This window comes from Helianthus annuus, chromosome 7, assembly GCF_002127325.2.
Source record: "Helianthus annuus cultivar XRQ/B chromosome 7, HanXRQr2.0-SUNRISE, whole genome shotgun sequence".
NCBI classification, from domain to species: domain Eukaryota; kingdom Viridiplantae; phylum Streptophyta; class Magnoliopsida; order Asterales; family Asteraceae; genus Helianthus; species Helianthus annuus.
Window position 1 is genome coordinate 114,909,502 of NC_035439.2, and position 20,046 is coordinate 114,929,547.

The following is a 20,046-nucleotide window of genomic DNA, read 5'->3' on the forward strand; positions in this document are numbered from 1 at the left end:
TTAAGAGCCAGCATAATGTTTAACCGTTCAGAGGCAAATGTCTGACCAATTCAGATTAAATGTCTTAACATAATGTTTAACCATTCAGAGACACATGTCTGAACCATTCAGAGTTTCAGACATTTGCTTGCGAAACAAACAGCCTGAACCATTAAGTGTTGAACCGGTAAAAGGTCTGAACCATTAAGAACCTCATTAAGAGCTAAACAAAGAGCCCTTACAGGCGTTTATTTTTAAATTTGTTTATAAACTTGTTTGCATGTTTATCAAGCAGTCATGGTATGATAAGTCTTGGTCTAGGTTAGGCATATGTAGTCCATTGGCATGGGTGCGCCCACACAACCCCCTCTAGTTATTGAGGGCGCCTAAGCCCTCTTCCGCCACAGTATTAATGGGTGCCAAGCCCTTAAGAGATGGGATCCACCCCCTTTTGGCCAATCATATTTTCTTTTATACATTATTAAACCAATACACATAGTTATTGTGTATTTAGATATTACTCAAATGCTTACGTGGTAGTGATAAGTAGTAGTTTAGTTATTCCAGTACACATAGCTTTATACAGGGATGTTGGTCGATGGCTTTGGTGTGTACTTGATTTCCGATTTGGTTTAATATAATAAAGTGTCTAAACAAGTTTGTTCATCTCCTGTTCGTTTATTGTGTTCGGTGATTGGGTAGAGAAGGAGTTGGGCCAACATTATAAACATGCCAAACAATGTGTCATGACTCAGAAGTTTGATTATAATTCTTTGCATTTAAAATTTAAGCCTCATATGAAAAGGTTTTTGATTGAAGAAGAAAACAAAAGATAGAAAGAGATACCATGTCGGGTTTCACCCGAACTGGGCGGGGCCCATTTCATGGACCGATGGATCCAGAGAAGAGACTCCTTCCTAATTTGCGGGACTTGTTCGCCGAGCCTAGACCGGAGGAGGTAGATGATAAGACCCTTTACACGGAGAGGCACCGATTTTTAGAACTTGAAAACACACGGACTAAAAGAGATTCATCGACACAAAGTCGTTGGCAAGATTGTAGCAAGTAAGGTGACTAGGTGTGGGGATTAAGAGGAACATGAAACACAACAAAGAGAGATTCACTGTCTCTACAAGACTACAACATTGGAGCATGGATCATCTGTTTCAAGACCACCAATCATAGGCAATGGGTCTTGATAGTACCAATAAGATGTCTGAACAAAGAGAGATTCACCGTCTCTACAAGACTACAACTTCTGAATGAGTAAGTGCTGAACCAGTAAGATGTCTGGACCATTAAGTGCTGAACCAGTAAGAGGTCTGAACTGTTAAAAGTCACACTAAGAGATAAACAAACCGCCCCTTACATAAGTATCGTAGTTTTAGTGTTAATTGGGATAAAAACCATATCGCATAAATGTCCACGGACCAATCAGGATAAAAACAGCTACTTCCAAGTTCTCTTCCCAAACATCCATAGTAGCCTTATATACAATGATGGTTTTACCTTTCGGTTATCCCATTTTGTTTAGGTTGTAACATGTAAGACAAGGATTGCAAATTTTTAGAAAACAAATTTCCGTTGTAGATTTGAACTGAATCAAAAGCATGAGATGGATATGACCGATAGATAAATCCAAGTAAACAATGAGAAAAAGGTCCCCGTATATCACAATGAACATCATATAAGTGTCTTGTTCCGTAGATATAGCAGTTGTCGGTGGTAGTGAAGGGCAAGATGAGGAGAGGGGGAAGTTAGGCGATGACTCAGAAGTGAGAAAGCGTAGTGGTGAAGCTTGAGATTTCCGACCGGGGGTCGAAAACGTATATACACAAATTTCTATAAAACGGGGGGTCGAAAATGTATATACCCAAAAAAATTTATACGAAAACTACATACTGTCCACTACTGAGCGAAAAGTTCGGGGAGTCGGCCGCCCCCTCCCGCCCCCACTATCCTTCACCCATGAGAGAAGGGGAAGGGTTGGAATTTTTTTAAATACAAGGTAAAATAATCATTTTACATGAATTTAACACTGATAGTTTTATTTGGAGTTAATAAGTAATCACACTAAGGCCACCCGGTGTGGGCTCACGCCCCTGCCACACCACCTCAGTAGCGTCTCAAACACCAATTTGAGGGTGTTACGGAGGTGCGCTATAGAGGGCTTCGCCAAACAGATAACGAGCGCCAAAAGGATGGTCTGGGGAGCCCACTTGATTCTCACCAATCAGTTTTTTTTTTTTTAATTTCTTTTTCTTTTCCCTTTGGGGTTTTATATAGTTTAAAAGGGTGTTTTATTCCATACTGTACAAGTTAACAATAAAACCTCCCGCTTACGTGGCGCGAGAAGCTTTATCCAACATCATACAGCCAAATGGTCCTATGGTATGCATGTTTTTTTATGAGTCTAGTAATTTATTTTCGTTAAAACTAGAAATTAGACCCGCGCGCGTTGCGGCGCGGGCAACGAATGTCGAAACATCGCCAACGCGCGTTATAGCGTATGACATCAAACAAACTTTTTAACTTCATGGATGCTTTGTTGGTTTGACCCATTGTTGCTGCTCTGCTTGTTAGTCAACTTAGGAACTTGAGCATGTGGAAGTTCAAGAACATTATCCTCTCCAGCAACCATAGTTAATCCCACAACTACAATTGTTTTGTACCAATTAAATAATGCTATCATGAAGCGCCATTATTTGAGTTCATGAAAAGTAAACCATAACTTGGTTAACCTTAAATTGTATATTTATACGTGCAGCCATACAATGAGATACAATGCGAAATAAAGACCAATAGACCTAAAACTAAGACCCAATTCGAAAATGATAAACTTATTATGGGTCAAACATAACTATACAATAGGATAACCTATAAAGCCTACCTACATAACTCAATATGTTATTAAAGAAGGATACCTATATATATGATCTCCACTTTATACAGAAACAACTTCCATTGAATGAGATTTCTTTTCTTTTCCCATTTGATATAATCACCCTCAAACATCAAGCTTTATGATAAGAAAGGTGACATCCTTCTACACACCATGGTTGAACCGTGATATGAAAAGCAATCCCGAAAATTCCCCAAACAATATTTCAATACATTTTTATTCCTGACCCATGTATATGAATATAATCAACATACAAAAGACATAAAATACTAAACTAAAAACAATTAGATTAATTAAACAAATGGCTTACGTGTACCAAATTTCATTTTTCAATGTTGAAATTTGAAATCTTCTTGTGTTGTCATTCCAGATCAGAAGCTTGAATCTTCATTGAGGCTTAGCTAATTATTTAATTAATATAATATATTGAACAGAATTAGATTAAACAAATGGTTAATTCATTCAAATTGAATAATTAAAAATTCTAAATGGCTGTTTTGTAAGTCTAATTAAATGGCTACCTTCATGAATCATTTGTAGCCGCATGAGTCGCCTGGAGCCTTTCTTGGGTCTTGGTTGAATTTCCAGACCTAAAATGCTGAATTTAGCGACCACCCAAAAGTTATTTTCACACGTATATGAAATATATAATAACGAACAAAAAGTAGTAAAGCACAATTTAACATTCGTCTTCCTACATAGTTTGTAACAGAACCATATTAGAGTATGCAATATGACTCCATACAAGGGTGTATCGAAGTGACATTAAAAAGTGATTTAACAATCAAGAAAAAAAAATCAAAAGAATTATAGAAAGTACATTACTGTGTATAAAAAGACACTTCTACTTTAATACCATCGGGATTTTTTTAATTATTTTTTAGTAATGTCTTGAGGCTTGCGCCTCAGTCCGCCTCGAGGCTTACGCCTCGTGACGCTAATGGAAAATGCCAAATGCCTCAAGGCTCGTTTCCGTTCTTGTGTAAAAGTGATTTGTTTTCTAGATTTTGGGTTTTTGGAAACTTCAACCAACTTAATTAAAGAGCCTGCTAAAGAGGCACCAACACAAAAGAACAATAGATTCCTTTAGATTATTAAAACTACATGAACCGAAATTAAAAGACTATATTCTCATAACAACATTTGGCTAATGTGACATAAGAATTTGATCATAAACAAATAAGTCAATTTGTCATCTTACACCTATGCAAAGACACATAATTCATGAATATATTAAGCTACAAATTGATTGTCATTCCATACCAGCAAACAATGCATCTGAACTGCGTGTTTTAGTAGTTTTTATTATTTATTATTCAATTGAACTAATATTTTTTTTAAATATTTGTATGTTATTGTTTATTCGTAGCATTTTATTATTTATTATTCAAAGTCAAACTTAACTTCATATAAAAAGAACAATACAAACAGCAGTAGCACATCGTGTGCTTGCTGTAGATGAATTAAAGGGTCATCTTAGGAAATACAAATTTGAAACAATGGGTGTTAATTTCATGACTTATTTTAAAATTGAGCATTTTAATGGTCTACTAATTCGAACACAAAAGATCAAGAAACGTGGATTTATACCTAGTGTTTTGTCCAATGTTGACACACACAAAAATCAGCTCCTACAACTTTATCGCTCCTTATTGGTTTTGACCAGAACTGGAACATAACATAAACTCACTTAATCCCCTTTTAAAACTCACCAATATAGAAATGAATACAAATCTTGCCTAAACAATCTACAACCAAACTTTGCCCCTTTTTGCTTCACCGCAAAATTTATTTCGGTCTTTTAATCACCTAACTAAAATTGTATGAGTTTTAAGAATCATCACCTTGATAAAAGGGTGGGTTTGTTTGTATATTACATGTTTTGTTTCTGGATAAAAATTGAAACAGCACACGGCGACAAGACAAACGATATTCAGTGATAACAAAGGAAAAAAAGAGCAATTGTATACTTACCAATTGCTTGCTGATGAAATTGGAAGTGGGCGCTGCCTTGAAAGCGACAGAGGAAACAACCAACCCAAGTGGGCACCTGCTTCCTTGCGTCTTTCAACAGCAGATCGGGATTCTGAAATGTCACCCTCCTATCTCTCTCTCTCTCTCTCTCTATTCCGGAGCCGCTACACCGTTCTCTCTTTTTGAAAAAGGCCGGAACCCTAAACCCCACCGCTTGTCTTTCTCTTTCTTTCTTTCTGTACACCGTAAGGTCTTTCTCTCTCTTTCTCTTGCCCCCTGACACAAGGTTTGTGGTTTCCGATCTATTGTGCCGGAACGGACCCTAAATGGACGGTGGTCATCTGAAAGAAGAGAGACACACCTGACAGAGGAAAATTGACTAATGAGTCTTCAACCATATCACCTCAAAGGTGTACCTCCCAGTGTTGCGACGTGCGCTCACCTCACCTAATAAACAAACGCAGCGATCACCGGCCACCGTCTCCGCAGCTCCGGCTCAATCCACCGCCATCAAACCACTATGGAATCGATTCCCTCTCTCTTTCTATAATCTTTCTATCGCCCTCCCTCTCTGTATATCTCTAATCTGATCAGGAGCAAGGGTTTGATTGATGGTTTTCCCTCAAACAATGACCTGATTATATTATGTGAGTACACGTGGTATGCAAAGAAAAGGTACAACCCACATACCAAAAAGTACACCACAAATATGCAGAGAAAAGCACTACAACATAATGTACAAACCTAATTGCACAGAAATGTTAAAAATTAGAGGTATATATAATATACCCACACCCGGACCTAGTGGTGCACAAATCAGGGATTGGACCATACCTGGTTCTGCATTGAAACCGGTTAAGGGTTTGGTCAACAAGGTCAAAAACCGGGTATGGCAATACCTGGGTCGAGTAGAGAACCAGGTTTTAGAGAGGAAGTGATCAGGTTTTGACCGGTTCAAGTCGGGTATAACTGGGTTGAAACCACTTTCAAATCATATGATATGGAACCAGTATATAGCCGGCTTTTTCTAATACCTGGCTTCGGGTTTATTTGTCGAGTCAGGTTTCGATCACCGTTTTTTCTTTTGCGCATCCCTATACCCAGGCCAAAATATCTCACTTCTTACCACTGAAAGATTACTCAAATTCAAGACACAAGTCCAGAAGCAGCCAAATTTCCAAGTCAACATCATCATATCCACAATAAAAAGAACTAGTGGCCAAGAAAAAAAAGACACTACTGATTAATTATATACACAAAGAGATGAAAATCTGAAATGAAAGCAGGATAAGGTGAAAATGGCAATAAGAGCTTACATAACCACACTGGTTTCATCCATTCATGCAGCCGAAAACATTGAAGACGGAAACCGAGGTTCAAGATTCACAAAAACACGAGTTACAGAGCGTAATGGTGGACTAGAAGGAAGAAGAGCCCTCCTTTTGTCGACCGTTGCTGCTGCTACTGCAACCGATTCCCAGACTCAACTTCTTCAAAGTAAGTAAATACGTGTTGTTATTATTATTATTTGCTTAATTGAGTTATCCAATATTAGATGATAACTTAACATGAGCTAACATAGTAACATCAAATGGCTTTTATTCAGAGTACCTGAAGAAATCACAGGACAACAAAGCCAAGAATGATAAAGAGGTATCTAAAAGATAAAAAGAATGTTATCCGTTTTGTTTTACTACATCGCGTGCATTCAATTAGAAGCGAACAAAATAACAAGTGTATACCCAGGGCTGTAAACGAACCGAAAGAACACGAACAATGCCTTGTTCCTTGTTCGTGTTCGTTCATTAGGGAATGAACATGTTCATGAATGGTTCACGAACGCTTACCAAACGAGATTTCGTGTTCGTGTTCGTTCATTAAGGAAATGAACACTGTTCATGAACACTTATTGAACGTAGATGAACACATACGAACATAAACATATGTTCATGAACATAAATGAGCACAAACAAACGTTATGTATTCTTTTTAAAAATACAAGCTGCATTTATTGTCAGAAAGATTATGAAGAATCCGCCAAAAATAATAAATATTTAACATAGTTAACACAAAATTTAACAAGTTTGTTAAGCTTTAACACAGACTGAAACTGAAATGATCAAACGAGGGATGTTGGTGGAGGTGTATATTATAACTATGGTTTCAAATTTTAAAAATCAAAGCCAATAAAATAAAAATATAACTAAAAAACCTTTAAATGAACGAACTCAAATGACATAAATGAGTGAACCTAAATGAACACAGAACGTAAACGAACAAATGCAGCCTCTGTTCATGTTCGTTTATTTAACTTATTGAACAGAATTTCTTATTTGTGTTTGTCCATTAACGAACATAAACAAACTTCCCGCCATGGTTTTAAAAAACGTTTGAGGCGTGCGCCTCGAGGCGAAACGACCAAAAATCAAATCTGAGGCGCGCCTCATGGTGTTTTTAATGTATATGCGCCTCAGAGGGGCTGAGGCGCTAAGAAAGCTGCGCCTCAGGGGATTTTGATAGTTGTTTTTGATGTTTTTGACTTTTTGTGTTAATTTCAAGCATTTCATGTCTTTTTTAAGTGTGTTTTTGATGATTTTGATGAATCTGATGATGAAATTAGTTAGTATTATTATTTTTATAATACATATAATTTTTGTATTTATTTATTAATACCGCCTCGGCCTTACGCCTCGTTTCGCCTCGAGAGTTACGCCTCGTGAGGCGAAGGGAAAACGCCTCGAAACTCGTTTCCGTTCTTTTAAACCTTGCTTCCCGCCAAACGGTTCACGAACCATTCGCTGAACGTTCGGTTCGTTTACAGCCCTATGTTTATGTGTTCAAAGCTTATAATTTATAATCGCCAGTTCGCAACTAATTAATGCTAAACGATATGTTTAAACTGCTTCTATTTCAGAGACTAGACAGCTACTACAAGCGCAATTATAAAGACTACTTTGCATATGAAGAAGGCACAATCAGACAGAAGAAAGAACTCACAGAAGCAGAAAAGGGTATTCTTGACTGGCTTCAAGCTAACAAATAAAATGTACCCTTTTTCCAGTTTATGTAATTTCAATTCGATTTCGAAACAAAAGTACGTCCTATTATTCAGCCAGTTATCTGTTGCTATGTACTTTACAATCTCCCTGAGAAGAAGAACAAAAAGACCGATATATCATCTAAAAGAATTAACAAACTTACAATAACGAACCCGCGAAAAAAGATCAAAACTTTAACCAATTCGGTCAAGAACCCGCTGAATCTGATCAGAAACTATCCTTGCAACGATCTCAGGCGAGAATTTATCGAGCATATCTTTTCGGGCTTTCTCACCTTTACGCTTACCTTCTTCTCGATTATCCATCACATGCCTCATAAGAAACCGTAGTTTATCAACCGAAGGCTCGGCCCACAAATGCCCTTTAAATGGGCCATCCATAACTTCACTCATTCTATCAACGGTTAACGGGTAGCTGTTTTCCTCGGTTAAATACTCTGTGGGTCCCGACCAGTTCGTTGCAATCACAGGCAAAGACATAGCCATCGCTTCCACGATAGGCCGGCCCCATCCTTCCCCTCTAGACGGTAAAACAAAAGCGTCAGCCGCTTTATAAAGTTTCGGGAAATCAACTTGAGCTATGTGGGAATCAATCACGTAAACCGAAGCCCAACCGTTTACGGGTTTTTCTAACGCGGAATCCTCCACGAACTCCACTATCTTGTTACCAAAGTTGCTATCCGAATGGTACGGATTTGTTAACAGGAATAAACTAACATTGTCTAACGAATCGAATTCTTTAAGGTACGATTGTAACAACACGTCCCAACCTTTTCGATACTCCCACTTAAACACACTCAAGAACACAAACGAACTTTTCGAACGTGACCCAAGTACCAAATTCCCTAACGACAAAACATCTAACGGCGCGTATCTATCCGGATCAAAAAACTCTGTATCTACAGCTTGTACAACTTTTACAACTTTGGAAGCGTTAACCCCGCTTTTAACAAAACTTGACACGTGAAACTCGGTAGGAACCCACACCATATCCATCGCATTACACCGCTTCACATGCTCAGCATTCACCCGATCCGTCTCAAACATCGTTCGACCGATCGCAAACCTACTATTCCGCGGGGGACACGGTGTAGTTTCAAACAAAGGTGGATACCAAGCACCAGGCTCACTATGACAAACTACAATAGTCTCATTTAACCTACACTGAGTGTTGACAAGATCATAAGCTAATGTTCTAACCTCAACAGGTAACCCATTCCAGTAATATACATTCTCACTGTCACCATGTTGTGCAATAGTTAACCTAAGGTTGTTGGGGTGATTGTTGTGGTGGGTTAGGGCTAGGATGTATGACCATGCTTCGGAGCAATAGCCGCCACCGGAAATGAAAGGTGCCATCCATAACAGGCAGGGGTTAGGGGTAGAATTAGGGTTTGGTGGGGGAGAAGGGTTAGGGTTTAAGATTGGGCGGTTAAACCCTAGAATTTGGGAAATTTTGGAAATGGTTGATTTTAGGTGTTGGATTTTGGTGTGATTTGTTTGTGGTGGAATGAATGAGATTGAAATTGCAATGAGGATGATTAAAATTGAGAGAATATAAGAGGATTTGAGTGTTGAGTTTCGTGGTGTGGTGTTTTGTTGGTTATTGGAATTCATAATGTCTCTGTGTGTGTGTGTAGAGAGAGAGAGAGGAAACAGGGTACCAAAGTGAGGATTTACAATGAACGGAAGCGAACCTGTTACAATAATAAATAGTGAAGGGCCATTTTTGTAATAAATAGAAGTATAGCAAGTATGAGGGGATAATTGTAAAATGTTGATAGTAGAGGGTATTATTGTATAGAAGTTAGTTAGTCGTTATTGTCAGAGCCGGCCTTTAAGAGGGGCGGGAGGACAACCGAACAGGACCCGTGATTTCGTAGGGCCCGTAGTTTTTAAAAAAAATCCGATATTATATATGTAAAAAAAAAAAAATTAATAGGGTATAACAAAAAAAATATTAACATAGGCCCACTTAAAAAAAATCCTATTGTTTAAACTATTTAGCCCATTAGGTTAGTGAGCCCAATACCCAAATATTATCTAAAAACTAATTAAAAAAATAAAGTGGTGGGCGGCAATCACTGATTCAGAAACGAAAAGTCGGAACAGAGGATACCGATCGGCTTATACAGGTTTTCTTTTTATTAATTTATTTTAATTCCTATGTTTTAAGTGTGAATCTTTTGATTGATTGTTCATGTGGGTTTTTGTGATCTGCTAGAATTTTGTTTGATTATTTGATTCTCAGATGCTTTGGATTGAAATTGTAATAATTTTAATCTGTAAATGTTTAAATCAGTTTCAGGTTTTAAAGTGTTTATTATTTTCAATACCTGTAGTTATGATTATAACTAAATAATAATCTGTTTTGTTGTTTGGATTATGGATGGTTAGGTGAATTTTACATTTATGTCGAATTTTACTAAATAATAATCTGTTTAAGTGATTTGAATCTTTTGATTCCAGTTCATATATGTCGAATTTCAGTTATGTCGATTTATTTAGTTAACTTATGTTGTTGTCGAACATTATTTAGGCGTTAATGACTTAATGGCTCCTAAACAACCATCCGGATGGCAAAAACGTCAAAAGAGGAAACGACAAGATGAATTGGTGAAGTCACAAAAGGGTGCTATGCAAAAATTTTTGACGCCTAATCCGCCTATTGTTGATGTGGAAAAACCACAAGAGCATGTTGAAGTAGAACGGGAACACGATGAAGTAGAACAAGAGCAAGATCGTGTGGAAGTAGAAGACGAAGAACATGTTGAAAAGCAACAAGAACAAGAACATGTTGAAGAGCAACAACAAGAAGAGCATGTTGATTATATATTTGATCCAAGAAGGTGGGAAGGACTAAATGCGGATGAGATTAAACTATTGGCCGCGAAAGGTCCTAAAAGAGATACTAGTATTGAATTTGGTCCATATGATAAATTTAATAGACGATTTTCAGCCACTATTTATACAAGAACATTATCAAACTTGGAGAAGTGTGATAGAGAATGGCTAGTATATTCGAAAGAGCTAGATAAGATGTTTTGTTTTTGTTGCAAAGTGTTTAGAAATGGGGCGCCAAAAGGTAGATTGGGAGGTGTAGGTTTTGATGATTGACACCATGCTACCGGTAGAGTGAAAGAACATGAAGTTTCTTTAGATCATCTCATAAATATGAAAAAGTGGTTTGATTTGCGTAAAAGATTGAAATCGGACGACACAATTGATAAATTTCAACATGAGCAATTCAAGAAGGAAGCGGATTATTGGAAACAAGTCCTTTTTAGAATCATTGCGCTAATCAAGTTTCTTGCTAAGCATAATTTAGCATTTCGTGGAAATAAAGAAAAGTTGTATGAAAAAGGTAATTGAAATTGTTTTGTTTTAGTTCCATTTATTCTTACTTAAAAAGAAGACGGTTATTCCCCAGAAGCATGCATTGCATATAGAATATTGTTGACTATTCCAGTCACTGTGGCATCTGCAGAAAGAAGTTTTTCGAAGTTGAAGTTATTGAAATCTTACCTACGATCTTCAATGTCCCAAGAAAGACTTAGTGGGTTGGCGATGATTGCTATCGAGAACGAAGTCTTAGATGATATAAACTGTGAAGAGTTGATTCACCAATTTGCTATCAAGAATGCAAGGAGAGCTTCACGAATCATTGGTTAGCTATTAGCTTATTAGTTTTTACGGTATGTCATTCATTCGAATACTATATTTTGTATTTTGTTAATTGCATTGTTTATCGAATGCTATATTTTTGTCAACCGTTCAAAGTTGTATGAAAAAACTAGCTTAAATTTTTTATTTAGTTAAAACCTAAGGGCACATTTTTCGAGCTCGAACAGGGTACATGAATTCTCAGGGCCGGCCCTGGTTATTGTAAGTCGTTATATACCGAATTCAGTTCATAATGAGAATAGCTTGGTTTGATCGAATTCTTCTTCTCTGTTTCTTGATTCTATCGTATCAAGTGGTATCAGAGCTGTTCAATCCTTGGACGCTCTTGATTTGAACCCTAATTCAAAATTCATGCCTAATTCAATCAATTCGATAACAATCAGCGTTCATTTCAATCGAAATTGATCAATTGTTGGGTCAATTTCCTTCTATTCAGTTCTGAATTGGTCATTGCTTCGATCAATTCAACAATATGGCAACTCAGAATCAATCGATGGAACAAAGAATGGCAGAACATGATGCTATGTTGCAGAGATTAGAAACTGCAACAGGGATGAATCTAAATCAACTGGAAACAATCAAATCATCGTTGAATGAGGAGATTGATACAGTTAAGAATCAATTGCATCAAACTTCATTACAGTTGACGACTCAAATGGAAGAGATTTTAAGGAATTTGAAGACGATGGGAACAGTTCAAACAAATGGAATGGAACGACAGAATCTGTATGCAAGAGAGCAACATCATCATTTTGGTAGGTTGACCAAGATCGAATTCCCAAAGTTCAATGGAACCAATGTTGAAGGATGGTTATGTAGAGTGGAACATTTCTTTTCTGTTGACTCCACACCTGAGAATATGAAGGTACAATATGTTATCATCCATCTTGAAGATATTGCCTTATTGTGGCATCAGTCATTTGTTAAATCTAGGGGTGGGTCTATTGAGGGTATGCCTTGGAATGAATATAAGACATTCATTTCTACTAGGTTTGCTGTGGTTATGGATCAGAATGCTATGGCAGTTTTAGCATCACTGAGACAAACAGGATCACTGGTGGAATTATGTCAAGAATTTGATTTAGCCTTAACAAGGGTCTCTATTTGTGATGAGTATGCTGTGAGTCTCTTCTTAAATGCTCTTAATCCTGAGATAGGTAATCCCTTGAAATTGCTAAGACCAAGAAACCTACCTGAGGCATACATGTTAGCCAGGCAACAGAATGCTAATCTTACCACATTACCCACACAATACTCTAAAACACCTTATAAACCTTCTTATAAACCCTTTGAAAATCAACCTAAGTCTGCTACTGTCCCAGCTGCAAATACATCCTTATTACCATTACCATCAACTAAACCAAGAACTCCATTCGCCAGAAGTTTATCTACCAAAGAAATAGCAGAAAAGAGGGCCAGGGTGGAGTGTTTTGGTTGTAATGAGAAATTTACCCCAGCCCACAAATGCAAAAATAACAGTTGTTCTCTATTGAAGTGTGGGAAGAAGATGTAGATGAGGAATTGTATGTGCATGAGAGATTGGAACCTCAGATCTCATTGAATGCAATTATGGGAGTGCCTTCCTATTCCACTATGCAAATTACAGGGTCTATAGGTACAAGATTGTTACACATATTGATTGACTCTGGTTCCACTCACAATTTTTTGGATGAAAGGATTGCTTATAGAATGAGATGCCCTATTAAGCAAATGTTACCTATGAGGATTACTGTGGCAGATGGTAACATCATGGACTGTCAAAAGATGTGTGAAAATGTTCAGTGGATAATGCAAGGAAACTGGTTCAAAACGGATGTCCTGCTCATTCCTCTTTCCAATTATGATATGGTGTTGGGCATTCAGTGGTTACAAAGTTTGGAAGACATTACCTGGAATTTCAGGGAATTGACAATGAAATTCACAGTTAATGATAAGAGTTTTGAATTAAAAGGAAATAGGGATAAGGGTATTAGCCTGTGTTCAACTGAAGTCATGGGAAATATTGTGGGGCAATCCTCTAAATTGGCTCAAGGTCATTTGTTCAGTGCTCAAGTGGCACCTACCATTTCATCAAATACAGACCCTGATGGCAATAATGATACTGCTAATAAAGCTATGGTGGAATCTTTATTACAGAAGTATGCTGAAGTGTTTGACAATCCTTCTTCTTTACCACCAAAGAGGGATTGTAATCACCAGATTATTTTGAAAGAAGGGGTGTCAGTAATTGCTCAGAAGCCATATCGATATCCAGCTGCTCAAAAGGATATCATTGAGCAAACAACTCAAGAATTGCTGGATTTGGGCATTATTAGAGAGAGTACACGTACTTTTGCATCACCAGTGGTCCTAGTTAAAAAAAAAGATGGAACGTGGCGCATGTGTGTTGATTATAGAAGGTTAAATGAGGCTACTGTTAAGAATAATTTTCCAATTCCACTGATTGGTGAATTGTTGGATGAGTTGGGTGGTGCAACTGTCTTTTCCAAGTTGGATCTTCGATCCGGATACCATCAGGTCAGGATGTATGAACCTGATATTCACAAGACAGCCTTCAAAACTCACCAAGGCCATTTTGAATTTCTGGTGTTACCCTTTGGGTTGACCAATGCACCTGCTACATTTCAGGATTTGATGAATTCAACCTTTAAACCTTTATTAAGGAAATGTGTCTTGGTATTCTTTGATGATATATTGGTTTATAGCTCTTCAATAGAACATCATTTAGTGGATTTAGAAGCTGTTCTACAACTTTTTCATTCTAATTCCTTACTGGCCAAGAGAAGCAAATGCTTATTTGCTGGTTCTCAAGTTGAGTATTTAGGCCATGTTATCACCAAGGATGGGGTGAGTACTGATCCTGCTAAAATTGAGGCAGTTAAAAGTTGGCCTCAACCCACTACAGTTAAACAATTGAGAGGGTTTTTAGGCTTAGCGGGGTATTACAGAAGGTTTATCAAAGCTTTTGGCAGTATGGCTAGGCCACTTAATGATTTACTTAAGAAGGATGCTTTTAAGTGGGGACCTGAGGCTCAAGATGCTTTTGATCAGCTTAAAGTAGCTCTTACTACATCTCCTGTATTGGCTTTACCAGATGTAACACCCCGTGTTTTCGAATGTCAAAGTCAAAGTCAAAGTCAAAGTCCAAATCAGCTTTGACATTCTTTGACTGTAGATAGTCGATTTTGTGTTTTAGTTGTATTATGTGGAGTAAGTGTTGTAATCAGCAAGAATCGAAGTAATCGAATGTGTTTTAACGCGAACCGATCTACGACTATGAATGATAGGAAGTAACAATGTGATAAAGTTAACCTAATCAGTAATCAAACCGATCTAACAATCAATCGAACTCGAGACTCGAATCATGCGAATTGTGGTATTGATATACGTATGTGTGTGCCTTATGTGTTACTTGTGCGTGCTTACTTTATGTTTGGTGCGGTATTCAAGCAAATCAATCGAAAATCGAATCGAAACTCGAAAGGCAATCGAACTCAATCGAAACCGACATCGAAACATAACTTATGGAAGATTGTATGTTAGATATAGTGGTTGGGATTAAAAGTAATTTGACTAGGAACTCTATCGTATCTGTATCATCATTCATCGAAATCGAAACGTCGAAAATCGTCACAAAACACTCGAAGTGCGTGGCGGATCGAACAGGAAGCATCCTGATCGAACAAGCCAGCCGATCGGCTAGCACCTTGCCAGCCGATCGAGCAGCCCACTCGATCGGAGATCCCAGCCGATCGGCTGCCACTTTCCTCTTTTGGAAGCCTATAAATAGGGTTGTCATTGTCATACTTTCCATTTTTGGAAAGCTCTGACCGAACCAGCCATCTTCTTCACTTTTTTTCCAGATTTCTCTCAATCCCGGTAAGTTTTCCACTCTAATTCTTGTACGTTCTTAATCATTACTTGATTCTACACCTTTCTATCTTTCAAAACTTGGATTCTAACCGTGAAATCACCAAGATCTAAGTGTTCTTGGGTGATGTCATCATGGTGTTCTTGAAGAACATCATGTTTTGGCCTCATTCCACTATGATTAGCTTAGATCTAACCGATTTCCACATAAACAAGTTAAGAACCATCATGGATCTAAACATTTTCATGATGTAAAGGATTGAAAGAAGGATTTCCAACTTTCTTTCAACTCTTTTACACTCAATACCTTCAAAATCAATAGAAACGGAGCTTGAACCGGCTAACCAATCATCCAAACGGTTAAAAGGTTCAAGATTCGGGTTCTATGAGCAAGGTTCACCGATTTCGAGTTAAACTCTAAACCGACATTCCAAACCGTTCAACCTGCCGGACTTGGGTGATTCCTGTTCGAGCCAATGGAACAGGTGGGAACGAAGGTTATCATAGTTCAACACGTTGTCAAGATACCTTGAAAGAATGACAAATAAACAAACAGCCAAGTGTTAGACGAAAGGCCGACCAGGTCAGAAATGCTGGCCGAACGGCTAGGCTGTTCGAACAGCCCAGCCGATCGGACATGCCAGCCGATCGACCGGGCCAGCCGATCGGCTCGCATATGGTCCCACATTTCCACACTTTCGAAGTATAGTATTGACAAAGTAATGTTCAACCAAATGAGTCGCTCGATTGGTAAACATTACTGTTCGGATCATGAGATACTATGCTTCAACACTTGACCATTTTCACAACTCGTTCGTAGTAGACAATGTCAGCCGATCGAACAGACTGTTCGATCGAGTAATATTCAGTTGAGAACTAACTTGAAGCTCCCAGCCGATCGAGTGAGCTAGCCGATCGAGTGAGCTAGCCGATCGAACGAACCGTTCGATCGAACGACTTGAAAAGGTAGGAACACTTCAGTGTTCTCAAATACTGCAACAAAAACTTCAAAAGTTCAAATCCTCTAACACAAACACACTAGAGGAAGAAACAATCCACTCGAATGGTTCAGCCGATCGAGCCAACCGGCCAATCGAACAGGACTGTCCGATCGGATATACCAGCCGATCGAACAGGCCGTCCGATCGAACCTGCCGTTCGATCGACCAGCCCATTCGATCCCTCCATACTTGTTTACTTTTCCGCATTACTTATCGTTACGCTATCGAACTATTCAGGCTAATCTTACTCTCAGCGCTCCCTTCAATCCACAATCAATCACTGTGAGTATACTCGATCCCTTTTTGCTTTTAGCACTTTTGGGTGTTACATACGTTACCTATCAAATCACAATCAAACACAAACTATTTGAACGCTAACCAACTTGCATGTGCTATTTGACTAAATGAATGCTGTTTATTATGTTTACACGTGGAGTGCTATCTACCTGCCTTAGCAACATAGTACTATAGTTTGGACTCAGCACCCGTTCACACGGGGGTTGTTAAGGACAAATACTTGCACGGATTACGGTGGTAATCATGTATTGCGAACCGTCTCGGACGGTCAACCCGCAGTCGTTGGTACCGATGGTCCCATGTCGATAATTAACATGCATCGTTTTCCTCTGTGTACGTGCCTGGTTATGCGTAAACTATTCGAACTCTATATGCTACTATCAAACTTGTGTGCTCACCTCTACATTTTATGTATTGACTTTATTTTAACGTATGTGACAGGTAATTAGGATGCTTACTTGCTAGGAAAACGAGGCAATAATAAAGCTTTAGAGCCCATCTAGCAGTTGTAGGTCGTAGCCTACCTAGGGGTCTCTAGAAGCGAATAAACTATAGCCATGGAGCCGTTGGAGTTGTTCGATCAAGCATCTATGGCATTAGTTGTCTGTAGATCTTGTCCGGACGAGTCTTAATGACTCTGGGCAGTACTTTTAAACATTTGGTTTGTAATAAATTAAATCTGAGTTGTCGAAACAGTACTATTTGTTTAGTTGTATTCTATGATAACTTGTTTATTTATTTGGGATACGGTATGGGACGTATCGCTTAACTGAATTTGTAATAATAGTTGTTGTGGAAACTTCTGGACAATCTGTTTCGCTCAGTGCCGCGCCCCGATGATTCCGCCATCGGTTGGGGTGTGACAGATTGGTATCAGAGCCATAACTATAGGGAATTAGGCGGACACGACCTAGTCTGGGTCGCTGTCTTAGAGACCTAGACTATAGTTAGGAACCATCAGACTCAGTTTATGTGCTTTATTCTGTAATCCTTCACAACCACTGCACTCGAAATTCTAACTAACGTCAGGCGATTCAGTCAGGAATAGGTGTGAAAACCGCAAACTCCCGACTAAATTGGCTGACTTATGTTGATTTTATTCATTTGTTCATGCTTATCCTATTATTTTCACTTTCATATAAGGAGAATTATACCAAATCAGGAGTGAAACCCTTATTTTGATGGAAATTCTTCTCGAATTTTACTAAAAACAAGGAAGAAATTGCTAAGCCAAGGGGTGAAACCCTAACCTTAGCAGTTTGTTCTAAATTTTTTATCTACCCCACCAAGGCTTCGACGGACTCCAACAACCTGAACTCACAAGTATGACCTAGAAAACGCGTGTGGAATGCCCAAGAATCGAGGCAGAAACACGACCTCTAGAGTCGAAAGTGATGACAAGTTTACTGTGAATAGTCGAGTTGCCTTGGTTAGTCGATGTCTAGTAGCCGCAGACAATCTATCTCTCGATTTTATGTGTTTCGATTCTGAGAATGCAACCGCGTACTCTGATGACTCGTTGATTTTATGTATTTATGTGTGCTTCTCTGTTTAGTGTTTGTGTTTGCTTTCTCTGTTTTATGCTTATGTTTGGGATGTTATTCGATTATGCTGTCATTTCAATCAACACACACGACTCGTATTTGCTATTCTATCCCAACTCAATATCCAGATACCGCAAATCTAGACGATATCATACTATGTTGTGCTATACGACTAAGTTAGGCTATCTGCTAGACGGGATCGCTGTATGACGACACTCGACTTGAAAGGATAGGTTTCTGTTTTCTGACTACATCTGTGATTAAATGTCTATGTGCCTCTATGCTTCTGTGCTCTATGTGATTTTGTGCTTTTGTGATTCTGTATACTTCTATGCTCTGTGATTAATGTATCTGTGATTACGTGCCCATATGTTACGTAATATGTGATTCGACGTGATTCTAAGATTTAGTAGTCTAGACGTGTGAGGTGAGATTCGATTTCGTTGTGTTGAGTCCTGTGACGATGTCTGTTGCAGACCATGTCGTCGTCTGGATCACGTCAACGTCTGACCCGCCAAGAAAAGAGGGACCGACGCCTCGCTGCTATCATCTCCAAAACCGTGGCGAAAGCTGTGAGTGAGGTGTATGAAAACGCTAGCAAGTCGTCAGAAGAATCCCGAACTGAGATCTCTAAAGATTCCAGAAAGGCTGCTTTCACCTTCAAGCAGTTCAAGGCATGCGGACCAAAAGAGTTCACTGGCGAAGATGGTCCAACAGCCATGTTTCACTGGTTTGACTCGGTCGAAGTCACTCTGCGCCAGAGCGGATGTCCTAAGCATCTCCGTACTCTCAATGCTACAGGCGTTTTCTAGTCCCGAGCTCTAGACTGGTGGACGGCCGAACGAAACAAGCGCGGAAATGATGCAGCTTACGGGCTATCATGGAAGGAGTTGAAAGCGATCATGATCGAAGAGTTCTGCTCTCCTCATGAACGCCAAAAGCTGGAGGACGAGTTCTGGGGAATCAAGCAGAAGGATGGAGACAACGCTGCTCTCACTGCTCGCTTCATGCAGCTTAGTATCATATGTCCTGATCAAGTCAAGACCTCCGATCAAGCCATCAAGAAGTATATCCGAGCCCTACCCGACTGTGTAGTCGATTTTGTTCACGCCGCCAAGCCAGTAACGATTGAAGAAACCTACCTACTCGCCGCTGAGATCAACAATAAGCGAGTCAAGTCTGGTTTCTGGGATAAGCAAACCAAGTCTCTGCATCAAGTTACTGCAACACCCACCGACACACCTGCTCAACCCTCCAAGTCATCGAGAAGGAAGAAGAAGCACAACAACAACAGCTCCAGCAACAAGAGTTGTGCTGCCGCAACCACTGCTACTCCTCTGCAAGCAGTACCAGCTCAACAGCAGCACCACCAGCGTCCAGCTCCAGTGATCAATGCACCGCCAGCGAAGCATGCATACACAGGCCCTCACCCACTCTGCCCGACATGCTCGTATCATCATCCAGTGGGTCTAGCTTGTCGTTTTTGCGCTCACTGTAACCTTTACGGTCATTTCACTGCGAACTGTCGCTATAATCCTCGTCAAGCCCCAGCTCAAGCTACTGTCAACCAAGCTCTACTCCCTGCCCCTTAAGGCCAACAAGCAGCTCCAGCACCAGCAGTCAATGCTCGAGTCAGCTTTGCATGTGGTGACCCTAACCACTTTGCAAACAGGTGCCCAAACAAGGTGGTTAAACAAGAGCCCCAGCAGCAACAACAGCAGCAGCAACAGCAGCCTC

At 39.2% G+C, this 20,046-nt stretch overlaps 4 protein-coding genes across 10 annotated transcripts; 3 read left to right on the plus strand and 1 right to left on the minus strand.

The window, feature by feature from the left end:
• Nucleotides 1-2,648: 2,648 nt before the first annotated feature.
• LOC110925612 lies at nucleotides 2,649-9,595 on the minus strand. Of its 7 annotated transcripts, none has more exons than XR_002584639.2 (5): nucleotides 5,890-6,027; nucleotides 4,856-5,489; nucleotides 3,403-3,471; nucleotides 3,192-3,282; nucleotides 2,649-3,103 (listed from the first exon to the last, which is right to left on the minus strand). XR_002584639.2 is itself a non-coding variant. In XM_022169526.2 (3 exons), exon 1 carries the CDS (start codon nucleotides 9,528-9,530, stop codon nucleotides 8,088-8,090), a length of 1,443 nt encoding a protein of 480 aa, XP_022025218.1. In that variant the 5' UTR covers nucleotides 9,531-9,595; the 3' UTR covers nucleotides 3,191-3,282; nucleotides 3,403-3,479; nucleotides 8,057-8,087. The 7 variants fall into 7 exon arrangements, 1 of the variants encoding a protein (XP_022025218.1); XR_002584627.2 differs by having other exon boundaries at nucleotides 3,403-3,479; nucleotides 5,890-6,023; XR_002584633.2 differs by lacking the exon at nucleotides 5,890-6,027 and having other exon boundaries at nucleotides 3,403-3,479; nucleotides 4,856-5,216; nucleotides 5,303-5,444.
• LOC110925655 lies at nucleotides 5,665-7,988 on the plus strand. Its single transcript, XM_022169549.2, has 3 exons — nucleotides 5,665-6,352; nucleotides 6,462-6,508; nucleotides 7,770-7,988. The coding sequence occupies exons 1-3, from the start codon at nucleotides 6,154-6,156 to the stop codon at nucleotides 7,896-7,898; spliced, it is 375 nt and encodes a 124-aa protein (XP_022025241.1). The 5' UTR covers nucleotides 5,665-6,153; the 3' UTR covers nucleotides 7,899-7,988.
• Nucleotides 9,596-10,466: 871 nt separating the features above from the next.
• On the plus strand, nucleotides 10,467-11,030 carry LOC110899044 (zinc finger MYM-type protein 5-like). The gene has a single exon (XM_022145915.1). It carries the CDS (start codon nucleotides 10,467-10,469, stop codon nucleotides 11,028-11,030), a length of 564 nt encoding a protein of 187 aa, XP_022001607.1.
• A 57-nt stretch (nucleotides 11,031-11,087) lies between these two features.
• LOC110899056 (zinc finger MYM-type protein 1-like) lies at nucleotides 11,088-11,585 on the plus strand. The gene is made up of 2 exons (XM_022145926.1): nucleotides 11,088-11,277; nucleotides 11,326-11,585. Exons 1-2 carry the CDS (start codon nucleotides 11,088-11,090, stop codon nucleotides 11,583-11,585), a joined length of 450 nt encoding a protein of 149 aa, XP_022001618.1.
• The last annotated feature ends 8,461 nt before the right edge of the window (nucleotides 11,586-20,046 follow it).

Bases quoted from the DNA above. Each gene is read 5' to 3' on its own strand.
- LOC110925655 (XM_022169549.2), top strand. From the start codon at position 6,154: ATGGCAATAAGAGCTTACATAACCACACTGGTTTCATCCATTCATGCA. The intron at 6,353-6,461 runs GTAAGTAAATAC...GCTTTTATTCAG, and splicing joins CCAGACTCAACTTCTTCAAA to AGTACCTGAAGAAATCACAG. The intron at 6,509-7,769 runs GTATCTAAAAGA...CTTCTATTTCAG, and splicing joins AAGCCAAGAATGATAAAGAG to AGACTAGACAGCTACTACAA.
- LOC110899056 (XM_022145926.1), top strand. From the start codon at position 11,088: ATGAAAAAGTGGTTTGATTTGCGTAAAAGATTGAAATCGGACGACACA. The intron at 11,278-11,325 runs GTAATTGAAATT...TTACTTAAAAAG, and splicing joins AGAAAAGTTGTATGAAAAAG to AAGACGGTTATTCCCCAGAA.
- LOC110925612 (XM_022169526.2), bottom strand. From the start codon at position 9,530: ATGAATTCCAATAACCAACAAAACACCACACCACGAAACTCAACACTC.
- LOC110899044 (XM_022145915.1), top strand. From the start codon at position 10,467: ATGGCTCCTAAACAACCATCCGGATGGCAAAAACGTCAAAAGAGGAAA.